Source organism: Leptidea sinapis, chromosome 7 (assembly GCF_905404315.1).
Source record: "Leptidea sinapis chromosome 7, ilLepSina1.1, whole genome shotgun sequence".
Taxonomy (NCBI): Eukaryota; Metazoa; Arthropoda; class Insecta; order Lepidoptera; family Pieridae; genus Leptidea; species Leptidea sinapis.
In genome coordinates, this window is record NC_066271.1 from 12,286,312 (window position 1) to 12,312,450 (window position 26,139).

General features: G+C 36.9%; 1 protein-coding gene across 7 annotated transcripts; it reads right to left on the minus strand.

Annotated features, from left to right (window-relative positions):
• Nucleotides 1–2,201: 2,201 nt before the first annotated feature.
• On the minus strand, nt 2,202–26,139 carry LOC126965237 (phosphoglucomutase). Of its 7 annotated transcripts, none has more exons than XR_007729499.1 (11): nt 25,730–26,139; nt 21,861–21,942; nt 20,210–20,409; nt 19,216–19,372; nt 18,152–18,340; nt 14,932–15,132; nt 13,684–13,891; nt 12,324–12,507; nt 10,887–10,966; nt 7,251–8,514; nt 2,202–2,788 (listed from the first exon to the last, which is right to left on the minus strand). XR_007729499.1 is itself a non-coding variant. In XM_050808726.1 (11 exons), the coding sequence occupies exons 1-10, from the start codon at nt 25,967–25,969 to the stop codon at nt 3,922–3,924; spliced, it is 1,680 nt and encodes a 559-aa protein (XP_050664683.1). In that variant the 5' UTR covers nt 25,970–26,139; the 3' UTR covers nt 2,202–2,920; nt 3,897–3,921. The 7 variants fall into 7 exon arrangements, 5 of the variants coding, with proteins under 5 accessions (XP_050664683.1, XP_050664685.1, XP_050664682.1 ...); XR_007729500.1 differs by having other exon boundaries at nt 2,202–2,513; nt 6,969–8,514; XM_050808726.1 differs by lacking the exon at nt 7,251–8,514 and adding an exon at nt 3,897–4,060 and having other exon boundaries at nt 2,202–2,920.

Here is a 26,139-nt window from a genome sequence, read left to right on the forward strand (position 1 = left end):
TAGCATCTCGGAAAATTTTAAAAGAAGCGTCAAATATAAAATAATACTAATCACTCTAGCTACGTTTTCTCATAATAACTCTTTAAGTTTATATTTACTACATTATTTTGTACAGCGTAAGTTGTTGAAATTTTCAATAATTAACTACTTAAGTCGAAAATATATGAAAAAATTTAACTCGGCATACTTCAATCCGTTTACAATTGCTACAATCACCATACTTCATACCACACCAGCGCCATTGTGGAAGCTTTTTTAACTATTATTTACTACATAAGCTGGACACTTTTTCCCTCCATAATTTGCACGAAAAAGATTGTATGGCAATTGGTGGACTCTCCCTGTCTTATTAGTAAACGCAAAGTAAAGATAATTCACAAATCTGTAGTGACAAAGATAAGATACAGAGAAGAGGTTTTAAATTTGGAATAGCTGTACATCGCGTTTATTAATAGCACGGGCAGTGTTTCATAAAATATAAAATAACAGTTAACTACTTATGAAATGTATGTTCAAGCGAATTTCAACCTACTTTTTTATTACGACTGTAGGAATGACATTAATGCGGGCCATGATTCAATTTTGTCGACAGTAGGTACTTTGGAGGGTTTATGAAATAATTCCGATGGAAATTTAATTCCTCCCAAATACTAGATTCTTCTGAACAGAATCTAATGTACATCTACTCAATAAGTCCTTTGATATTTGTATGTCATAACCCTTGTATTATTTGAATTCAGTTTTATTACGTGCACGTAGTAATCTATACTAATATATAAAGCTGCACTTTGTTTTACACTTTCTTTGTTTGTTTGTTTGAACGCGCTAATCTCTGGTACTACTGGTCCGATTTGAATGATTCTTTCAGTGTTGAGTAGTCCATTTATCGAGGAAGGCTATAGGCTATGTTTTTTTTTCAAAATTAGGGATCCGTAATAAAATTGCTATTTTGTAACACAAGGAGTAAAATCGAAAACCTATTTTTGCGTGCGCTGCAAAAACTATTGACAATAGAACAAAATGATGTACAGGCTATAATATAGGCAATATTTTATTACTTATAAAACTATCGCGTGAATTATACTTTATATGGCAAAACAACGTTTGCCGGGTCAGCTAGTAAATAATTATACAACATTGGATCAAAGAAAGTAAATAAAACGTGTATTACTCCGGCGTTAGAGAGTTAGATAGAACCTCTTGCTGCTAGACAACTGATGAAGACAGGCCAGGATTATTACCTACTGTAGAGTGCGTAACAAGCTGCGTCTTACACTCGCAATTTGTATGACACTTTGTGTAAGCGTGCCTTGCTCAAAATAGAGGTTAACTGTCAACCTGAATTTTTTTCGACGTTTTCACAGCTGTCACTGTCTATAAATGGTGTAAGACTTGTGCGTTATGTATGTTTTAATAATATTGAAATATATTAAGTGTAACGCCGGCCGCTCTTACTCAATTCATTATCTCTCTTTTTATTATCTTTCTCTTCTCTTTTTCGAGATTTTATTAACGAATACGATCTTCTTGCTACATATCGTATGTCCATTTTGTAGTTTGATCTGTTATATTGTGCCTGCATCTACTCCATATTTTAATTACAAGGTTGACAGTGACAGCTGTCAATATACGTCTTTGTTTAGTACAATTTGATCAGATTATCCTGGTTAATACTCTTATCTTAGATAATTGATACGTTTAGATAGAGCCCCCTGCTGTTAGGCAACGCATGAAAACAGGCCACGCTTATGACTTTAGTGTGCATGACAGCTACGACTTACACTCGCGATACGTCAGTCACTTAACTTTAGTGTGCATGCGTTTGCTGAAGATAGAGGTAAGCCGTTCCCTATTTTTGACAGCTGTCACAGTCTGTTTAAACGGATGATTTATCTATCACTCCTATCGTCTGGGTTGTGCTTAAAGAGTGTACTTATTCAGAGTAAAATTTATCATTTGGAAACTGTCTAACAATCTGTGTGGCCGTGTTATTTTATCTCAGTTCTGTTTGCTGTAGGTCCTGGACCACTTTATCACCATCAATTACACGAATTCTTTCATTATATCTGTAATAATTATACCAAAGAATTCACGCTTGTTCATTAAGTTGATATTATAATAAAATGCTAATTATGATTTAATCACATATCTCTATTGTACGTAAAATGTCTAGTCATAATATTATTAAGAAATAAAACACATTTACATTAGAATTAGTTATTTTATTTTTAACAATATCAATAAAAGTTACATGTTTAACATAAAATAAAATTATATTAAAAGTTGATTGTTGTTCTTCATATCTAATTCAAAAGACCAATTCTCCTTACAATTTTTTTTATCACAAACACAACATAGCAAATATCTTTGATTTCGATCATAAAAATATCATATAAAATTTACTTAAGTTTAGTTTTAGAAACATTTAATCACAATTTTTATCAATATTATTATCGAACTTTTAAATAAATTGCCCTTTTTAACTTTGGTTGTGGTTTTATTCCTAAATTAAACTATATTAAAATTTAGAAACAATAACAATAATAGAGAATTTTCATATTATTATTTCCCATGTACATATATTTGTATTAAGCATAACAAAAAGTAAAAAAAACAGGTTTTATAAAAATTAAGAAAGAAAAAAAATGTTTTAAACAAAGCGCTTATGTTAAAACATTAACATTAAAAATGTAACAATTCATTCTCAAAACATGCATGCTTATAAATATATAAAAGTATGAAACATTATTAAAATAGCTATAACACATATTTAAATAACAAAAAAAAACTAGTATACTTGTAATAATTCAGTTAACATGAAAATTAAAAGAAAACACATCAAAATCATAAATATTGTGTTTCGGTTTGACGCAATATGTCTAATTTGTTGAAATCCCTCTTGATACATTTGTGTTCTTAACTATAAAAAAAACAGTTATTGGTTTACTAATAATAAAAATAGGGTACGCCTATAGATAAGAACATAAAGCTCCAATTTCACCACTGAAGTAGAACGCGATTTAAAACTTTGAACTAAGGCGTATAAACGAGTTTATCTACTTGTTTTAAATCCTCTATTAAAGATTCTAAAACAGTTAGCTTATTGCCAACGTTAAAACACCTCATGTCCTAATAACCATTACATCATCCAAACGAGTGTTTTAATGAAATTCAGTACAACATTATATCATTCATTTCACTCCATTGGATGATATTATGGTTACTAGGACTGGCTCTTTTAATGTTAGCAGTAAGCTAACTGTTTCAGAATCTTTTATAGAGGGTTCATATTATGGGTGTAGATATAGTCTTGTATGCAACTGTTAATAATTAGGTATTAAAACACTCATGTGATACTATTATCAACCCACATTCGTGTTTTGATACCCCTTATTACACAGAAGTAATTGCATAAATAACTATTACAGAATCAATTCGGATTACACCAATACAAAGTAAACGCAGTTAAATCCTAAACGCGTTTAAATATTCTATTCATCCTACTGAGGCTACTGTGGAATATGTTGAACGTGGTATACCTACCACATTCAACATATTTGAACGCGTTCAAGAGCCGTCACTGTCGTAATCACAATAGCAACAGAGACATTTAACAATTTTGATTTTGTTCATACTTATCGATGCCAGTTTTGACAGTTATTTGATACATTCTATTGTTTATAACAATAATATGTAAACTCAGTTTATGTCAACACGTTCAAAAGGTATTGGTGAAATCGCTTTGTATTTAATCGGGATCAAGACTGGCATTTGATCTCGTTTGCGTAAACCTGAGTTTTGTTAAACTCAGTCTGAAGTGTCATTGGTGTAATCGGAGCTTAGTTTCACATGTTACATTTAGAATAGATTTCACGATACAAGACTTATCCCGTCACCTTGTGCCATACATTCGGGTGATGCTTATGTGATGACGGTGGGTTTGTCCCGGCCCGTGTACTTGTTGAGATCGGAGATCCGCAGCGCCACGTCGATGAGCGGCGCGAGCATCTCCTGCGCGGAACCCAGCACCGATGTTGCTTCGTACGAGTCTATATACAAGCTGAAAAGAAGGTACATAGTCCGGTTAAACTGGTAAAGACCAAAAAATAGGAGTGCAGTTACAATAATTCGGCTGAAAATTGGTAGGATTGTTCAAAACACTATTGTTAATGCAATCTAAAAAGTAGTCATCGTTCTGACACCTCAAAAAAATTTACTTGGGGACAAAGGTCTCAAAAAAGGTTTTTATTTCGCGATTTTCGGTAAAACGGTAAGTTTTATCATAAAATTAGCCTTTAATCATATTTTAATAAATATGACAATTTTTTTTACGTCTCTCAAACGATTGGCTCAGTCGAAGAGTGCTCGCACGGAACGGGAGAGGTCATGGATTCGACTCCCGCATCATTCATAAATTCATTGTTTTCAAATTTAATTTGTTGAATTAATCCCAGAAGTGAGCGTTATTTTGAGTTTATTACTTTGAAAAAAATAACAAATTTCTTTCTTTCTTTCTTTAGATAACATCAATTTTCCAGATCTTAGGCTGAGATCTATAGAGCCTACTCAGAATTTGCTCAGAATTATCTATCTATTAGACTATAATCCGAACAAAAACTGTGTATGTAATAATAATCGACAATGTAAAAGACAAAGAGGATGTAAATACTAACCCCCTTATTCATAATGGTCCGCTAACTTTAAACAGCCGCTAAGGAGTGTTTTTTCTCATTCTGACTTAGGTCAATAGAAGAAGGCAGAGTGCGAATTAGCAATGCTTTAAGTTAGCAAACTATTATGAATAAGGGGGTAAGTAATAAGAGGCGAGACTGCGTAAGTAAAAATTGAAATTTAGTTTAGTATGAAACGTGCAGTGATTCGACATAAGTTTGAAATAGTAGTAATTACTGTATCGCGATTGACTACGAAGTATAATCCGGCTAAGTTTGAAAGCAAACAGATGCTTAAAACGTAGTGGATTTCGGCTATCTCCGTTTATTACAAGATTATTAAAGTCGTCATCTGTCAATCTATCACTGACTGCACGTTTCATACAATCGAGTGAATCGCCTTTTTCCTAGAGTTTCGCTAAGCTGACTTGACCTTTTTATTGGGCTGTACTAGCTTAAGCTGAGCATAATCTCAAATGACATTTTATTTCACGTTACTTTTTAGTTTGCTACCAATAAAAAAGGATGATTTATTTATGACAACCTATAGCCGAGTGGTTAGCGACCCTACCTACTAAATTAGAGGTCCCAGGTTCAAATCTCGGTAGCTGCAAACATTTATATGATGAATATGGATGTTTGTTTCCGAGTCATGGGTTTATATGTGTTTATGTATGTTTAAGTATATTGTATTACATATGTCGTTGTCTCGCAATCGCAGTCAAGAAAATTTGTGTAAAAGTGTGTCAATATTATTAATAGTTATATTTAAATATAGATATTTATAACTCACACTAAATATAGATATAATTTAGTGTGAGCATGAGAGATCATGATGTCACCAAATGGCCCAACGGAAGACCAGAGTTGGTTTTCACACCAGCAAACATGCTGAGTTAGAACCATTTTTTGAATCGTATATTATAGTAGAAATGATTCAGTCTTTTTTGCTTGTTTATCTATATATATAATAAGTTTATTTTTATTTTATATCATTTGTAGGTATTTGTGTGTACATACTACTTATACGTTTCAAAATAGACATTATCTATCTTTCAAATGACTATAAATACCAAATCAAAGATTACGCTCTATAGGTCTCAGCCTTATGGACTTACAGCCCTTTCCACCATATGACGGGAGTGACATATAGTGCCCCCGCGCATTAGGCGGCCAGGTCCCGCGGCCAGGTCGCTGCGGCCAACTATTTCTTCGGTGACATATGCAAGTGCGCGCACTAGGCGACCAGCGGCCAGTAGAAACATCGCGACTCAACACGCGGCCAGTTAGCCGCCGCGACCAACGAGATTCACCATTTTTCAATGGGTGAATCCAAAATTTGTTTTTTGTTCTATTTTTCTTTCGCTTTTGTAATAATAAAATCAGTGCAACAATAATTCCTTCTTCGACGTCCATTTCTGAGCACGATGTGAACTCATTAATACTCTTATCTTAGATAATTGATACGTTTAGATAGAGCCCCCTGCTGTTAGGCAACGCATGAAAACAGGCCACGCTTATGACTTTAGTATGCATGACAGCTACGACTTACACTCGCGATACGTCAGTCACTTAACTTTAGTGTGTATGCGTTTGCTGAAGATAGAGGTAAGCCGTTCGCTATTTTTGACAGCTGTCACAGTCTGTGTAAACGGATGATTTATCTATCACTCCTATCGTCTGGGTTGTGCTTAAAGAGTGTACCTATTCAGAGTAAAATTTATCATTTGGAAACTGTCTAACAATCTGTGTGGCCGTGTTATTTTATCTCAGTTCTGTTTGCTGTAGGTCCTGGACCAGTTTATCACCATCAATTACACGAATTATTTCATTATATCTGTAATAATTATACCAAAGAATTCATGCTTGTTCATTAAGTTGATTAATATCAATTATAATTAATAAAATGCTCATTATGTTTTAATCACATATCTCTATTGTACGTAAAATGTCTAGTCATAATATTATTAAGAAATAAAACACGTTTACATTAGAATTAGTTATTTTATTTTTAACAATATCAATAAAAGTTACATGTTTAAGATAAAATAAAATTATATTAAAAGTTGATTGTTGTTCTTCATATCTAATTCAAAGGACCAATTCTCCTTACAATTTTTTTTTATCACAAACACAACATAGCAAATATCTTTGATTTCGATCATAAAAATATCATATAAAATTTACTTAAGTTTAGTTTTAGAAACATTTAATCACAATTTTTATCAATATTATTATCGAACTTTTAAATAAATTGCCCTTTTTAACTTTGGTTGTGGTTTTATTCCTAAATTAAACTATATTAAAATTTAGAAACAATAACAATAATAGAGTATTTTTATATTATTATTTCCCATGTAAATAGATTTGTATTAAGCATAACAAAAAGTAAATAAAAAAAAAACAGGTTTTATAAAAATTAAGAAAGAAAAAAAATGTTTTAAACAAAGCGCTTATGTTAAAACATAAACATTGAAAAATGTAACAATTCATTCTCAAAACATGCATGCTTATAAATATATAAAAGTATGAAACATTATTAAAATAACTACAACACATATTTAAATAACAAAAAAAAACTAGTATACTTGTAATAATTCAGTTAACATGAAAATTAAAAGTAAACACATCAAAATCATAAATATTGTGTTTCGGTTTGACGCAATATGTCTAATTTGTTGAAATCCCTCTTGATACATTTGTGTTCTTAACTATAAAAAAAACAGTTATTGGTTTACTAATAATAAAAATAGGGTACGCCTATAGATAAGACATAAAGCCCCGATTTAACCACTGAAGTAGAACGCGATTTAAAACTTTGAACTAAGGCGTATAAACGAGTTTATCTACTTGCTTTAAATCCTCTATTAAAGATTCTAAAACAGTTAGCTTATTGCCAACATTAAAACACCTCATGTCCTAATAACCATTACATCATCCAAACGAGTGTTTTAATGAAATTCAGTACACAACATTCATTTCACTCCATTGGATGGTATTATGGTTACTAGGACTGGCTCTTTTAATGTTAGCAGTAAGCTAACTGTTTCAGAATCTTTTATAGAGGATTCATATTAAGGGTGTAGATATAGTCTTGTATGCAACTGTTAATAATTAGGTATTAAAACACTCATGTGATACTATTATCAACCCACATTCGTGTTTTGATACCCCTTATTACACAGAAGTAATTGCATAAATAACTATTACAGAATCAATTCGGATTACACCAATACAAAGTAAACGCAGTTAAATCCTAAACGCGTTTAAATATTCTATTCATCCTACTGAGGCTACTGTGGAATATGTTGAACGTGGTATACCTACCACATTCAACATATTTGAACGCGTTCAAGAGCCGTCACTGTCGTAATCACAATAGCAACAGAGACATTTAACAATTTTGATTTTGTTCATACTTATCGATGCCAGTTTTGACAGTTATTTGATACATTCTATTGTTTATAACAATAATATGTAAACTCAGTTTATGTCAACACGTTCAAAAGGTATTGGTGAAATCGCTTTGTATTTAATCGGGATCAAGACTGGCATTTGATCTCGTTTGCGTAAACCTGAGTTTTGTTAAACTCAGTCTGAAGTGTCATTGGTGTAATCGGAGCTTAGTTTCACATGTTACATTTAGAATAGATTTCACGATACAAGACTTATCCCGTCACCTTGTGCCATACATTCGGGTGATGATTATGTGATGACGGTGGGTTTGTCCCGGCCCGTGTACTTGTTGAGATCGGAGATCCGCAGCGCCACGTCGATGAGCGGCGCGAGCATCTCCTGCGCGGAACCCAGCACCGATGTTGCTTCGTACGAGTCTATATACAAGCTGAAAAGAAGGTACACAGTCCGGTTAAACAAGACCAAAAAATTAGGAGTGAAGTTACAATAATTCGGCTGAAAATTGGTAGGATTGTTCAAAACACTATTGTTAATGCAATCTAAAAAGTACTCATCGTTCCGACACCTCAAAAAAATTTACTTGGGGTCAAAGGTCTGAAAAAAGGTTTTTATTTCGCGATTTTCGGCAAAACGGTAAGTTTTATCATAAAATTAGCCCAGACAAAACTTGTAGCACAGATAATTATCTATTAAAATATGACAATTTTTTTTTACGTCTCTCGAACGATTGGCTCAGTGGATGAGTGCTCGCACGGAACGGGAGAGGTCACGGATTCGACTCCCGCATCGTTCATAAATTCATTGTTTTCAAATTTAATTTGTTGAATTAATCCCAGAAGTGAGCGTTATTTTGAGTTTATTACTTTGAAAAAAATAACAAATTTCTTTCTTTCTTTCTTTAGATAACATCAATTTTCCAGATCTTAGGCTGAGATCTATAGAGCCTACTCAGAATTATCTATCTATTAGACTGTAATCCAAACAAAAAGGGGATCAAGAATTCCTTGCGTTATCACAACAGCTGTTGTTTGACGTTTTAAAATACCCGTATAGTAAATACACTGTGCGTCAAAATGTGTTCCGTTTTTCATACCAATTATGTTATCAAGTCCGCATTTCGCATAAATCATTCATCGATTTCCACTTATTTCAATAAAACTAATATTATCATATATTTTTTATAAAATATATTTTCTGCTATAGTAGTCTGTGTAATTATAATCGACAATGTAAAAGACAAAGAGGATATAAATACTAACCCCCTTATTCATAATGGTCCGCTAACTTTAAACAGCCGCTAAGGAGTGTTTTTTCTCATTCTGACTTAGGTCAATAGAAGAAGGCAGAGTGCGAATTAGCAATGCTTTAAGTTAGCAGACTATTATGAATAAGGGGGTAAGTAATAAGAGGCGAGACTGCGTAAGTAAAAATTGAAATTTAGTTTAGTATGAAACGTGCAGTGATTCGACATAAGTTTGAAATAGTAGTAATTATTGTATCGCGATTGACTACGAAGTATAATCCGGCTAAGTTTGAAAGCAAACAGATGCTTAAAACGTAGTGGATTTCGGCTATCTCCGTTTATTACAAGATTATTAAAGCCGTCATCTGTCAATCTATCACTGACTGCACGTTTCATACAATCGAGTGAATCGCCTTTTTCCTAGAGTTTCGCTAAGCTGACTTGACCTTTTTATTGGGCTGTACTAGCTTAAGCTGAGCATAATCTCAAATGACATTTTATTTCACGTTACTTTTTAGTTTGCTACCAATAAAAAAGGATGATTTATTTATGACAACCTATAGCCGAGTGGTTAGCGACCCTACCTACTAAATTAGAGGTCCCAGGTTCAAATCCCGGTAGCTGCAAACATTTATATGATGAATATGGATGTTTGTTTCCGAGTCATGGGTTTATATGTGTTTATGTATGTTTAAGTATATTGTATTACATATGTCGTTGTCTCGCAATCGCAGTCAAGAAAATTTGTGTAAAAGTGTGTCAATATTATTAATAGTTATATTTAAATATAGATATTTATAACTCACACTAAATATAGATATAATTTAGTGTGAGCATGATAGATCATGATGTCACCAAATGGCCCAACGGAAGACCAGAGTTGGTTTTCAAACCAGCAAACATGCTGAGTTAGAACCATTTTTTGTATCGTATATTATAGTAGAAATGATTCAGTCTTTTTTGCTTGTTTATCTATATATATAATAAGTTTATTTTTATTTTATATCATTTGTAGGTATTTGTGTGTACATACTACTTATACGTTTCAAAATAAACATTATCTATCCTTCAAATGACTATAAATACCAAATCAAAGATTACGCTCTATAGGTCTCAGCCTTATGGACTTACAGCCCTTTCCACCATATGACGGGAGTGACATATAGTGCCCCCGCGCATTAGGCGGCCAGGTCGCTGCGGCCAACTATTTCTTCGGTGACATATGAGAGTGCGCGCACTAGGCGACCAGCGGCCAGTAGAAACATCGCGACTCAACACGCGGCCAGTTAGCCGCCGCGACCAACGAGATTCACCATTTTTCAATCGGTGAATCCAAAATTTGTTTTTTGTTCTTTTTTTCTTTCGCTTTTGTAATAATAAAATCAGTGCAACAATAATTCCTTCTTCGACGTCCATTTCTGAGCACGATGTGAACTCAACTGACAAAATGTGGTCGCTACGTGGTCGCAGATGAATCGCAGCTACGGCGGCCAGGTCATGCGGTTTGGTCGCGCGGCCTGGCCGCTAATGCGCGGGGGCACATACAGTATACGTACCGGACGGTAGCTCCAGAACTTCCAGTACCGCTGAGCCTGAACACGATGCGGGAACCATCCTCGAACACTATCCGAAGACCCTGGAATATGTATGTTTTAGGGTTATATTTAGAGGTGGTCGTTAAATCAATAAACTGTTTCTATTAACAGTTTTATATTCGTTAACGAATTAACTGTTTTTCTTCAACGAAAAAAACTGTTGAACATAATAAGCTAATAAATTCAATCAACGTTAACTACTCGCAATAAATGAAGAAATTGAATGCCTCAGTAAGACAGCTCAATTCAAAATAGTTTTGCGAATAAAAACGTTGACTTGATATTATATTGACAAAAAAAAAACCTAAATTATTAATAAATGCATTAACCGATCTTTCAAAACTCGTTGACGATTTAACAGTTTTATCAATCTTTTGACCATTGACGAAAACAGTTAAATTAAATTAATTTAAAAACTACTATTCATAATACCAAAATATATCGACATACGTAGATACTAGGTACTTACACGCTGTATTAGAAGCAAGGTAATTACTAGAACTCTAAAGATTATTAAAAATTGTTATACCGCGTCCCAGTAGTATCGACACATTCGATGAGTGACATCTATTGCTGACTTTAGAAGTTATACACATTGATATTGATCGTGATGGATTTCTACGTACATAAGAAACAACGCGCATGTTGGTCGGCACTGACCTGTAAAGATACCACTGGACAGGCTGGTTCATATGTTTGACAGCAAATTATTTGTGCTTATTTGAAGCGCCACTCGCGAGCGTCCAGAGAATTATTATTGACGTATAATACAAATGGTTGCAAAGGAACGTACATTATTCTGAAGTATTTTTGCATTTTGAATTAATTTCGTTAGTTTTCCGTGTTATTTATGCTTCAAGAACCAACGTTATAAAGTACACTTTTTTTTTGTAAATAGTTTCCCACCATCTATCTATGTTTGCTGAGGTTGGCATCACTAGCTCTAGTACCGCAGACTCTCGCTACATGGCCAACAGCGCCAAAATGGCGAATATCAAACAGGCACAAAAACACTTTGACAGCCGCCAGTCCAGCGGTATATTTATTTTTATTTATTTATTTAAGCAAACTTTACAGCATTTCTATTCTACAAATTAATACTATAAACTATACACATGTATTGCCTTTAACAAAGTTTGACAGGTTAAATTATAATAAATAAATAATGTGTGCTTGTGATACATGATTATTAAATAGATATGCGTAAGAATATATTGTGTTCCTAATATTATATGAGTGTTATGAGTTGTGAGTAGTGTAGAGTCTAATGGTCTTCGTTCTCAGCTTGGGACATGTGCTCGATCACTGAGTTAACGAATTTATTACGGCTGATGAAAAAATTGTCAATATCTTTAAATTTAAAAAAAGGATTAGTAGAGGTCAGTGGTCGGCGGTCACCTGCTTCATGGCGACGCTGCGGTCGACGGGGTCCATGTAGGAGAAGTCGTCAGCGAGGGCCACGACGTAGCTCTTCTCCCCGCTGACGAAGGTGCTGCCCACGAACCCTGGAGCCGTCATGCGCCGCTCCAGCTCTCGCATCATGTCCGCACACGACTCGCTGGCACACTCCTCGTAGTCATATCTACATTGGAATATATGACAATAAGGGACGAGACGAGTACGACGTTCAGCTGATGGTAATTTATACACCCTGCCCATTACAATGCAGTGCCGCTCAGGATTCTTGAAATACAAAAAAAAAATGAGCGGAATTGGTATTGGTAAAGGGCTCCTGTTTCCGCAATTAGACCGCTTAGTTGGGTCCATTTTGCGTACAGTGATGGCCAGTCATTCCAACCAGCCCAGCTCCTTCCTGAAGTTCAGAACACTCCTGGGGTATTCCACTCCTAAGGTTTTTGCCCGTTGGTTGGGATTATGTGTTTAGCGTGTAAGACATTTTTTATTTTTTTTTATGTAAATAAGGGACGAGACGAGCAGGACGTTCAGCTGATGGTAATTGATACGCCCTACCGATTACATGGCAGTGCCACTCAAGATTCTTGAAAAACCCAAAAATTCTGAGCGGCAACACAATTGCGCTCGTCACCTTGAGACGTAAGATGTTAAGTCTCATTTGCACAGTAATTTCACTAGCTACGGTTTCCTTCAGACCGAAACACAATAATGCTTACACATTACTGCTTCACGGCAGAAATAGGCGCCGTTGTGGTACCCATAATCTAGCCGGCAACCTGTGCAAAGGAGCCTCCCACTGGTAAATTTTCTTATAATTGCTCTATCGCCGTCAATATCGATATGATGTAAGTAGGTCATTGTCATTTTTTTTAATAAAATTAATCACTTCACAATAGTACTAATTCTGTTAGATAATTTGTACGTATAGAGCCTCTTACTGCTAGACTACCGATGAAAACAGGCAAGGTTTATTACTTTAGTGTGCGTGACAAGGTACTTACAATCGCCGCCTCGCGTCGTCTGCGTTAGCGCGTGTTGACGCGAACGTTATATTTTTTGGCGCATTTTTGTACCGTCCGCTGCGATGCGGTCTGTCAGACATTTTACGCGTCGTATACGTTACTGCTATAGGTTTTATTATCACAGACTAAAAATTGCGTCACGGATAGTCTGTCGTCTGTGATAGGCCTAAGTCATATAAATACTTATTGTTGTATTTTCTCCAAAGTCTTCTCCTTTGACAAAATTCGATAATTAAAAAAGTCTTTCTTTACGTAGTCTCCTAAGACACTTTCTAGAATTCAGGCCGCGTCAAAAGCATAAGTATCTACAATCGACTCACCTCGTGAAGTAATTCCTTCCAAACTTCTTCCAGTGCTCGATAAGTATATCCTCAACGGACTTGCCGACGCCAGCGATGACAGAGAGCCAAGCCAGTGCCGCCCACAGACCATCCTTCTCCCTCACGTGGTCAGAGCCCGTGCCGAAACTCTCCTCGCCGCAGAGAGAGAGCCGCCCAGCGTCCATGAGATTACCGAAGTATTTCCATCCTGGATTTTAATCAGGTTATGATAACAAGGACCATGTACCGTCCAATGACCATGGCCAAATCGTACCTAAGTGAGTCCCGATGTATCATATATATTATTTTTTGGGTTCCGTAGCCAAATGGTGTAAAACGGAACCCTTATAGACTCGTCATGTCTGTCTGTCTGTTCGTTACAGCCACTTTTTTCCGAAACTATACTGTTTAAACTTGGATAGTACATGTATTCTGTAAACCAGCATTAAGATTTTCACACAAAAATAGAAAAAAAAACTGTACATTTTGGGATTCCCCAAACCTAGTTCCTGTTCACCAGTGGGAGGCTCCTTCGCACAGGATGCCGGCTAGATTATGGGTACCACAACGGCGCCTATTTCTGCCGTGAAGCAGTAATGTGTAAGCATTACTGTGTTTCGGTCTGAAGGGCGCCGAAGCTAGTGAAATTACTGTGCAAATGAGACTTAACATCTTGTCTCAAGGTGACGAGTGCAGTTGTAGTGCCGCTCAGAATTTTTGGGGGTTTCAAGCAAGGAATCCTGAGCGGCACTGCATTGTAATGGGCAGGGCGTATCAATTACCATCAGCTAAATGTCCTGCTCGTCTTGTCCCTTATTTTCATTAAAAAAAACCTAGAACTGAAACGCAAAAACTTTTTTCATCAAACCCATACGTGTGGGGTTCTATCTATGGATAGATTCTAATTTAATTTATTTCTAAACTGAATGGTTTGCGCGAGAGACACTTCCAAAGTGGTAAAATGTGTTACCTCCCTGTAACTTTTAAAATAAGAGAATAATAAAACTAAAAAATATAATATATGATGTACATTACCATGCAAACTTCATGGTTTCAACGAGATATATAAGTAGTTTTTCTTAATAAATCGTTACAACGAACTACAAGAGCATATTATGCTTCACGGTAGAAAAGGCGCTGTTGTAGTACCCGTACCCTATCCAGTATCCTGTACTAAGGAGCCTCCCATTGGTCTATTACGCTACAGATTACTTGAAAATAAATGAATAAATATGAAGTGTGACTCACCAGTGGGCACCTGGAACATCTCCTTGCCGAGCGCCTCAGCGACGCGGTCCACGGCTGCCGCGGTGGGCATGCTCCGCGCGAACCCGTGCACTCCGGTACGTTGGAAGTACGGCACGTGCTCCAGGTTGTGAGCCAGTACCGCCAGAGAGTCCGACGGGGTCACGAAGAACGCGTCGCGGCCTATTATCATGTTCCTGTCGCCTGTTGGAGCGTTTATAACGCGTGTTATAAATATCAACTAGAAGACAAGTATTTCACTTTTCAGGCGTTATTTAAAATGTCACTTGAAAGGGACAACACAATTCTTTAGTTATAATAGGTTAAGGCCTATCGCAGATGACACACTGAGTCTGCGGCATACAAAAAGTCTGCATTGCGCGCAAAATGTCTGGGGCAGATATAACACAGACTCAACGCACACGACGTACACTTTCGCTCATTTTGTCGGCAGAACTGTAGGGATGTGCACGCAATGGAAGTACAGAAATTGCGGTGTACCTATTATTTCATACTTGAGATATAAGAGAGAGTTTTGGGTTTATCCTATTCTTTGAGAACGATAATTAAAGAGACTAATTTCATACTTAATATTTAGTTCTAAAACTATGTCTATCCAAATAAATTTGCACACTTCATCCCACAATTTTCATTTTAAATTTGTCATGATACTCTACCAAAGCATCATACAGTGCTGGTCTGTTTTCTATTTCTTGAATCAACATCGATACATCTATGTCTAGCGCCATGATACACGTCAATCACTAGCAAGTGCAGACGAAAGACTAAAGTGACTAAAATGACGCGAACGTTATATGTTTTTGGCGCACATTTTGTACGGCGCCGTCTTTCAGATTTTAGATAGTCTGTCTTCTGCGATATGCCTAAATAAACCGATAGTCGAACCTAAGATATCGGCCTTAGGACAAACCCGTTTAGCCTAAGCTGAACCAGTTGAGAAGAAAACCTCAGAATAAACTCGTTTGGCCTAGTCTATATTAGTTCTGCCGACGACAATAAGAGAAACTAGTTTAACCTTGTCTGTACCGGGTTATCATATCGCCTAAAGGAATTAACCTAATTTCAAGATCATAGCTTACTGCTTTCCAAAATCATGGAGAGCATAATTAACCACCAGCTCTCGGTATACCTTGAGGGTCACCAGTTGATCAACGACCGGCAGTACGGCTTTCGCCATGGTCGGTCGACTGGCGATCTTCTGGTATACCTAACACATAGATGGGCGGCGGCTATTGAAAGCAAGGGGGAAGGCCTGGCAGTTAGCCTGGATATAGCGAAGGCCTTTGATCGTGTATGGCACAAGGCGCTCCTCGCAAAACTTCCATCATTTGGGCTTCCCGAGAGCTTATGCAAGTAGACCTCCAGCTTCCTCACTCGGCGCAGCATACAGGTCGTTGTCGACGGTTATTGCTCGATTCCAAAGCCCGTGAACGCTGGAGTGCCCCAAGGCTGTGTGCTATCTCCCACGCTGTTTCTTGTTGTTGAGCCCTGCACACCCGGTACACCCATCGATATGATAGAGCCAGTTGATCTTTTTCCATTAATGTCTAGTATTTGAATCCTATTACACAAGTACGATTTTATTAAATCTAGTGAACCATCTCTAACCCCATAGTGGTGAAATGGGAACAGTCGAATGCCTTGGATAAATCACAAAACACTCCTAACGCATCACGTGAATCCTCCCAAGCATCCAAAATATTTCTTATTAACTCGATACTAGCATCTGTGGTTGAAAGACCTTGAGTAAAACCATATTAGTCGTTTTATGTTGGAGGTGTCCAACATTTCATTGATATGCAGACGACAGCACTGGTGATGCCGTATACACGGGCCATGCAGGTCTCTCTCTCTCCATGGGAAATCGTCGACCAGTGCCGGGAGAAACTTGTGTCTTCTATCAAGTCCTCTCTCGAGAAGGTCGTGGAATGGGGAAAATTGAACCTTGTCCAATTTAACCCCCACAAGACTCAAGTTTGCGCGTTTACCACTAAACAACCCCATTTGCCGTATCACCGCTCTTCGACAACACTTCCCTTAAAGCCTCGCCTAGTATCGGTCTCGAAATCTCGAGCGATTGCCAATTCCGTGGCTATCTGGAGGGCAAAGCCAAATTGGCTTCGAAGAAGCTGGGGGTCATTAATAGAGCACGGCAACACTTCAAGCCGGCCCACATTCTGGCACTCTACAAAGCGCAGGTCCGGCCACACATGGAGTATTGCTGTTATCTCTGGTCTGGCGCACCCCAGTATCAGCTCGATCCATTTGACCGGGTGCAACGCAGCTCGAATTGTCGGGGACCCAGTGCTCTGTGAAAGGCTGGATCACTTGGCGTTGCGTAGAGACGTCGCTTCATTGTAGGTCTTCTACCGCATTTATCACGGGGAGTGTTCCGAAGAGCTGTTTAACCTGTTACCTGCCGCCGAATTCCACCTTCGCACGACACGCCACAAATTAGGATATCATCTCCACCATCTCGACGTGTGGCGGTCCTCCACAATGCGGTTTTCAAGGAGCTTTCTTCCTCGTACTACTAAGCTGTGGAATGAGCTTCCTTGTGCGGTGTTTCCGGGACGATACGACATGGGTACCTTCAAAAAAAGCGCGTACATCTTCCTTAAAGGCCGGCAACGCTCTTGTGATTCCTCTGGTGTTGCAAGAGAATGTGGGCGGCGGTGATCACTTAACACCAAGTGACCCGTACGCTCGTTTGTCCTCCTATTCCATAAAATAAAATAAAAAATAAAAAAAAAGAAGAAGGAGGAACAGACCTGGCCTAGGAAAATTAGTTTGTCCAAAAATCGGATTTGGGCCGGATCCTCCTCTTCGCGTCGTTTTCCTCATTACTGAGGGTCGTGACTCCCCCGCTGAACCAGTTTCTCCCGTACGATTCCCCTCCATCTGCTGCGAGCCTTAGCCTTATGAAGGGCATCATGGAAGTTGACGTGCAGAGAAGATCGTATTTGGTCCGACCATCTCGTGGGACGCCTGCCATCTAACGAGCAATATGTCCGAAGAATTCCAGCATCCTACGAAGGTATATTGTGGAAAGTCTAGTTTTGGCGTTAAGTGCTCTTAGAATAGACACATTGGTGCGAAAGGCGGTCCATGGAATCTGTAGCATTTTTCTCCAGCACCACATTTCAATTTACCAATTTCATTTGGGCCGGATATTATATGCTAAAAAGTATGATCAACTCACCGTCACCATCAAAAGCCGCACCAAGGTCGTAGCCTCCGTTCTTAACAGCTGTTACGAGGTCGGCAGCGTAAGTCAAGTTGGGGTCGGGATGGGCTCCGCCGAAGTCCTCCAAGGGTGTGACACGACGAACGTTGTCGTCGAAGGCTCCAAGTTCGTCGATAAATATACGCTTCACATACGGCCCGGTCACTGATAATCAATAAGGTTTTTAAGAAATTTGTTAATTTTAAAAGGGATAACCCTCACTTCTGGAATAAATTATACAAAATTGTAACCAAAATATGGGAACGATGCGGGACCCGAACCCACGACCTACCCGAGTAAGTACTCGAACGGTTGCCTCAGTTGGAAAAAGCGCTTGGACAGCACCAGAGAGCTCGCGGGTTTTTGAGTCCCGCATCGTTCATAAACTTTGGTTACAAAATTAATTTATATAATGATGTTTTAATTAAAGCCTCACGCTTTATAATTAAAAACAATCACGCTCAAAAATTGTCCGAAACAAAATTCTGCCTACGCGACTTTTAGGCAGAGTTTTTGTTCAGTTATGTTTCGGCTGCGCTTTGTGTACAAAGCCACGCAATGACAAAGTGTTCAGTGAAAAATTGTCTAAATAACAGCATATCCAACTTAAGAATGGAGTGTCGTTTTTCTGGTAAGTGCCCCTTTAAATAAAAAGATGGTGTAACAAACTTGTACCTTAATCATTTGCTAAATAATTACATTTCACTTGCCAAATAAAATTGTTCTTGCATCGTGTTCGCGTCCGTTTCTTCCGCATCATAATCAATTTCTCGAGAACAAAATCTAATTAGCGTATACAATAGACTTTGAGCACTACTGCCTCGAAATAAGGTGTTAATTTCAATGAATGTTTAAATATTACCTGTATAAGTTAATGTATACGTACCTATATACAACGCCAATCACATATATAGACGGCGTTTTAATAGGCGATTACGAGTCTAGTTGTTCATAGTACGTCAAAGTAAAAGTACATGTTTTGTTCGAAGGTAGTGTAATAATAGACTAGCTGAGTGTTAATAAAAAAAAAATTAAATTACCTCCATTCATCGAATCAATAAGTACTCTAAATGGTTTTCTCTGTTCCGATCCTTGCAGTAAAGTTTTGATTTTCGGAAAGTCAAATATCTCCTTCATGTAGTCGACATAGTCTTTCACAGAATCTATAACTTCCACTTCGAAATCACGATCTTCTACCTGCAAAACAATTCTTACATCTAGATTATTTATACTCAGGTCAGAAATGAACAATGACAAATCTCTCTTGTAATGTCTTTCATAGCGTTTGAAATCATGTGTCATCCTAGCAACATGTACCAGGACTTCATATGCAGTTAAGAGGTTGATGCACAATGCAGGTTTCACTTGTGACATGTGTACTTTGTACACACGCAATTTTTTTGTGTGTTCATGTGACGTCGAAAAGCTTTAATCCCCCCTGTTCCTTGTCACAAAATGTCACATTTGTATATTATATATTACAGCCATTGTAAAATACTCTATTGATTGAAAAGAGTGACCGCTGAGGTACTTGTATGTTCTTCTCACGAGCTCTACTTATTCCGAACATATTATGGTGTATTCAGTAATTTAAATAAATATTTATAGTTTACTAGCTGACCCAGCAAACGTTGTATTGTCATATAAAGTAATTTAAAAAAATCAATGATTAAAATTTTTAGTGTATAAAAAATAGATGCATCCGATTCTCAGACCTACTAAATATATCGTACTACAATTATTATATTCGATTGCTATCTTGCTACCCTATAGCTAGCCCTATTTTGTCGATGGAACAGAATAATATAAAAATCGCGATACAAAAATAGTTGTAGATCGTAGAAGAGCGAAAATTTGAAGATGGATAGGGGTGGGACACATTTGTCACCCTTATGACCAGACCTACCCGATATGCACACAAAAATTCATACAAATCGGTTCCGCCGTTTCGGAGGAGTTTGGTAACAAAAACCGGGACATGAGAAGTTTATATATTAGATTTGACTTGGACAAAGTATATTTATTTTGGTTCACCTTAAATTTGTAGACGCCAACTTTATCAATATCACATGCGATGTCAGGTACTATCTTGTACTGTTTTATGGCAGCGCTGATCTTGTAAATTTCGTTCGTGGTATTGTCCGGAGCTGGCCCGCCATTGCTGCAGTTAAACTTGATGCCGAAGTCATTGTTGATACCACCCGGGTTATGGGATGCTGTCAGTACTATACCTCCTATAACAAGAACAGCAGCAGATAAGCAACATATATATATAAAAAACGCTCATAAACAAGTATTATACAGCTGGTAACAACGCTTTGTGTTTATTTTAAAACAGCATCATCATATATTTTTTCTATTACGAAATTTAAAAGAATTATTGTTATAAAACGTTTGTATTATAAAGGTTACTATAACATAAATGACTCTTTTTTAATGATAACACAGCTTGAGAATGGAGCGACCGCCCTCAGGCTATTTTATTGTAAAACAAGCTGAGTTTCTTGCGCCCGTTTTTCTCATGCATACTTTTTCGAATGGGTGGTAGTTTTTGTCTTTCAACAAGTGATTTCATATGCTATTGTGAATTTAAATATTATAATTTGAATTTTATCAGAAAAAGGGAACTGGTTCAACTGGTTCGAAATGACACGCCCTGCCCATTACAATTAGAATGCAGTGCCGCTCAGGATTCTCTCGCCAAAGTCTGAGCTGCATCGCAATTGCACACGGCACTTTGGGAGATAAGATTAGGTCTCATTAGGACAGTAGTTTCACTAGCAACAGCGCCCTTGAAACCAAAACACAATAATGCTTGAAAGCAGACAAAGCCGCTGCTACCTAGCATCCTGTCCAAAAAAGCAAGAGTCAGGAAGAAGTTTTAGGTGGGGTCCGGACACTGTGAGAAATTTTTAAAGAGGTCCAGAAAAATACAACTGATAATAATTAAGTGCTTCCTATTTATTGTATGGTTTCAAATAAAATTCAGAATTATAAAACACAAGGCCTAAAATTAATGTGAGAAAGTGCACTGACGTTCTTGAGCCAGTTTTTTATAGTTTGGTTCACGAGAAGATCAGCAAAATCAAAGTGTGTATTAAAGGTGGGCGACCGTTAATTTAATCTCGAACGATTTTTAATATTGAACTGTGGCTTTATTAGCAAAGTGGCTAAATTGATAGCTAGTTTTTCGCAATTTTCATATTTTTCTTTATCATATTAATTCAATAAATAAAGGTATAATAATTTGTACCTGGTGTACAATACAGTACTTGGCGGTTCACCTGTTGCCCACCCTTACTCTAAAGCCTAAAGTAATAAAATTCGTGTTATGGCTTTAAATACGCTCATGATGCGTTCTGGTTTTCACAAAAATACTACACAGCGAACTTTGTATCATTCTATACAGCCACACCACCTTGTGACAACGAAGAAAACCAATATTAGCTTTCTAGGGGAGCAGCTTAGATAGGGGAGGTATTTAGTCGCTATGGGGTGTCCGGGGTAAATACCCCGAGCCCGACATATTGGCCCCATATTGGGATCTCAATACGTAAATATATTTTGGTCCGTACGTATATATATTATACTTTACAGATACTTTCTTAACTATAGTAGTAACCTACAAACAGAATATAAGAGCTGTAAGTTCAAAGATCTTTAAAACTAAACCTTACATACATACCTAAAGTTTTATATTTTCTGATGATATGTGACACAGCTGGCGTTGACAAAATACCATTCTGACCAACAAGGAGTTTTGCAACCTGCAATGTTATGGTAAAATAAATAAAGTTATATTATTTTCGAAATATTTGATTATCAGTTGAATCATTATACTGTTTTAGTTACATATTTATTATATATTATATCTTGTAAGCAAATTTGTACCAAAATGTATGTACGATGCGGTATTATTTACACCCGCGCCGCTCGGCTGACATCCCACGGCTTATACCCACGAAGCCAACCGTCCGCAACCGTCCGTTCGTTCAACTATTATTTTATGGAAGAGGAGGACAAACGAGAGTTTGGGTCACCTGATGTTAAGTGATCACCGCAGACCACATTGTCTTGCAACACCAGAGGAATCACGCGAGCGTTGCTAGCCTGTTAGAAAAGGGTATGCGCTTTTTTTGATCGAACCTATGTCGTACTGTCGTGGGAACACCGCACAAGGAACCTCATTCCACAGCTTGGTTGTACGTCGAAGTTCCGCGAATACCACACTGGGGAGGAAACACCACGCATCCAGATGGTGGGGAAGATATCCTAATTTATGGCGTGTCGTCTTGGAATTCGGCGGCGGGAAACACTACCCGCGATAAATGCAGTGGAAGACACGCAATGGAGCGACGTCTCTACGCAACGCCAGGTGATCAAGCCATTCACAGAGCACTGGATCTCCAACAATCCATATGTGGCCGGCTTGAAGTATAGCGGTGCTCTATTTCTGACGTCCAACTTCTTCGAAGTCAATTTGGCTTTGCTATCCAGATGACAGAGAAATTAGTAATCACTCTAGATTTTGAGACCCAGTATTTCGATACTAGGCGAGGCCTTAAGAGAAGTATTGTCGAAGAGCGGTGATACGACAAATGTTTTTTAGTGGTAACTCGCAAACTTGAGTCTTCTGGGGGTTAAACTGGACAATGTTTACCCCATTTCGCGTTCTTTTCAAGAGAGGACTCGATAGAAGACACAAGTTTGCTCCCCCACTGGTTCCAATACTGTCATCCGCATGTGAAGGCAACAATGCATGTTGGAGGCGTCCATCGTACTCGTATCCTTAAAATGCAGAAGAAACTCGGACAATATCCGTCGACAATGACCTGTATGCTGCGCCCAGTGAGGAAGCTGGGGGTCCACTTGCAACTCTCGGTCGTTTATCAACTGGTGACCCTCTAGGTATTTCAAGATCTGGCGGTTAATTATGCTCTTCATGATTTTGGAGAGCAGGGAAATAATAGCAATAGGCCTGTAGGTTGCCGGATCCGAACTGTCTCCTTTTTTTGGATTGGATAAGGGCTGACTTCCATGAGTCCGAAACTACAACTTTTGAATAAGAGTGCCGGAACTCTGGGGTTGTGGCTCTATCTACAAGATCTTCTTTACAGTTGATAACCTGCTCAACCTAAATAATTGCATATTTGATATTAGGAAATTAACTTGAGATGTAATCCATAAATATTGATACAAATTTAATGTGTATACTTAATCCCAGAAAAGAGGGATATCACTTAAAATAACAAACTGTTATATATTATAACTTGAATAAAAGTCAAGTGTTAAGTCAAATACTCACACACACACAATCTGAATTGTTCACTAAGTAATAAAGTTATTAAGCATAATGACAGGCAATATATAATACAATACCTACGCTAATTAATTATCACACAGTTACTTCAATGTCATTTTTTATCATTCAAATAATTTATCTATTATAAAACCACAAAAACTTATAGTTAATAATATAATAACTTTGAAGTTCTATATACAAAATAATTACAATGTATTATGCATAGCTGCTACATAAATAATTTATAACATATCCCACGGCAGACTGGTCCATATACAGGCTGACCGAGAAGTTGATGTCCAAAGCTAAAATATGAAAGCCTCATGGTGATGAGTATCCAAATCACCCCTATGTATGTTCTACGATTTTGCTTAGTTTAGAAGATAATAATTTTTTTTCCCTCTTATCTGCTTTTTTCACCTAATTGTGGTTTAGGCCTTTTTTCTAATTTTTTTGAACACTTTTAGTTAATTTTATTGTTGATAATTATTAACTACAGTTGCAATAACCACATAAGAAACTATGAATAGTGTAGACAATGCGGAACTAGTTTAGAATTGAGCCGTAAGTTCAAGATAACTGCTCCAGCTAAATTCATGAAAATGTTCATGGTATCAAAAAAAAAATGGGGAGCCTATGGCTTCTAACTATTTTTACAAACTTCCCACAACATTGGCCAATAAAATGAGCCAAATTCAAGTTTAAGCTTTGGAAGTCAACTTCTCGGCCACCCAGTATTTATGACTACAGTATTTTAAAATAACTAAAGAAATTGTTTTACAAATTTACATACATACAAGCAACTTTAGCAGGGATCTTTTTAATATAGACAAACTCCTATGTGGAGGCTGCCTAGGGGCAGAAGGAACAGCCACCCATGTTCTTTGGCACTGTCAAGAAACTGGAAGACTTCCGGGAGGAGCTTGACAAGTGAGAGTAGCCTCAACCAACCTTATTCACAAAATATATGCTTATGACATATAGTTGTGGAAACTACCCATATGATGAAGATAGACACATACAACCTCAACTGCCTACTAAGGTAGACAGAGTCTGCACACCTCTATTGCCCATAGTCCCCGACTCTACCCTAACATCCTCGTTAATCAACACTTACAGCTACATCAAGTTCAAATTCTCATATCCTTCAGTACCTGGCTATTTTCAGCACATTGCAGATCTGATTAGATAATGAAAACCTTAATGAACTTTTCTCTAAAGTTCCATCTTTTTTACTCATCACCATATAGCCAATTCATCTCAACATTCCCTTTTCAATAATGATAACAAAAATTTTAATGATTATTTTCTTCCTGTGTATACTATTATGTTACTGTTATCAGATAAGTGCTATCATTACTCTATTTAAATTAAGAGCAAAAAGTTTAACTTTTGCATCATTAAGAAGTGGCTCACTTTACTTTCACTGAATTTTTGCTAGGCTAAGAGTTATTAGTTAGCATTAACTGCTTCATTTAGGCAAATATTCCCTCGAAGATCAGGCTTTAATCAAATTCGTAGGAACACATGCCCCCAGAAACTGGCCAGTTCTTGTCTTATTTGGTGCTAAGTACTCATTTCTGGTCTCTCTTGGAGTTTAACAGTAGTAGTAAAGCCTATCAGAAATTTATTTATGCTCTCTATGAAATGAATAAGACTTCTATTCTGAAGCTATACAAAAATATTCAACACATACCTTGAATATCACATAGCTAGAAATTAAAATACTATATTATATATAATTTTGTAAAGAATACTACAGAATCTAACTAAGTATATACAATGCTTTTAGTTAATATAAATATTTTATTTTTCATTTCGTATTTATGATAACAATATTTATAGAATTTCGTTTTAAAATTGTTAAAATTTAATTACTGTCTTAAAATGTAGTTAAAATTATGAATGCTGTGGTAACTTACAATTGAATAAACTACTTACTACTTTAAATAAGTGTCCATGTAAAGATGGTAATTTGTTAGTTGCCCTAATAATTAAATAAATAATAAGCCTTCATTTTATGGCAATACTTTTGTATTGTAGTCGCAATGATTTTTTTGATGATAAAATAATATATAATTTGACTTGAAAAGTCTGCTGTGAATTGTGGAGGTAAATGAAAAATGATTTTCACTTTAAAACAGATTGAGTATATTCTATATATTCCACATAACTCACTAGGTAATTTTTAGCAGCCAGTCAATCAAGCTCAACTCAATAAATTATTAGAAAAATTACTTTTGTTTACTCACCCCATTTCCCGCCGATATTTTTATAATCTTAGATACGACTTCTTTAACGAGATATCTGCCATCACCGCCAACAACTAGTGTTGAACCCTCTATGGATTCCTTATTCGCATCCAAAATACTTTGAATAAAGTTTTCAGTGTAATTCTCCTGTAAAAATACTTTTACTTTTTTACGTAGACCACTAGTTCCCGGCTTTTGGCCTTCATACGGATTTGTGGAGACAGTTTGCACACTTGACATTTTTCTGAATCAAAGAAGCTACTAAAAGTTGGGATTCGATTATAATAATTACAAATATTTTCTTATCTCTTAGGTTTCTCGGGTCAAATTTATTATAAACAACGACAGACACTCCTCGCTCAATGCACAAAAGTTATCAGCTGACCGCTATTGCCTGGGAGAATGACACA

What these genes read in the sequence shown, in the direction of transcription:
- LOC126965237 (XM_050808726.1), bottom strand. Translation starts at nt 25,969, where the DNA reads ATGTCAAGTGTGCAAACTGTCTCCACAAATCCGTATGAAGGCCAAAAG. An exon ending in TATTGATTCGATGAATGGAG is followed by an intron (nt 18,341 to 19,215) that starts GTAATTTAATTT and finishes ATTGATTATCAG; the next exon opens with TGACCGGGCCGTATGTGAAG. An exon ending in TGCGGCTTTTGATGGTGACG is followed by an intron (nt 15,133 to 18,151) that starts GTGAGTTGATCA and finishes ACGCTCCAACAG; the next exon opens with GCGACAGGAACATGATAATA.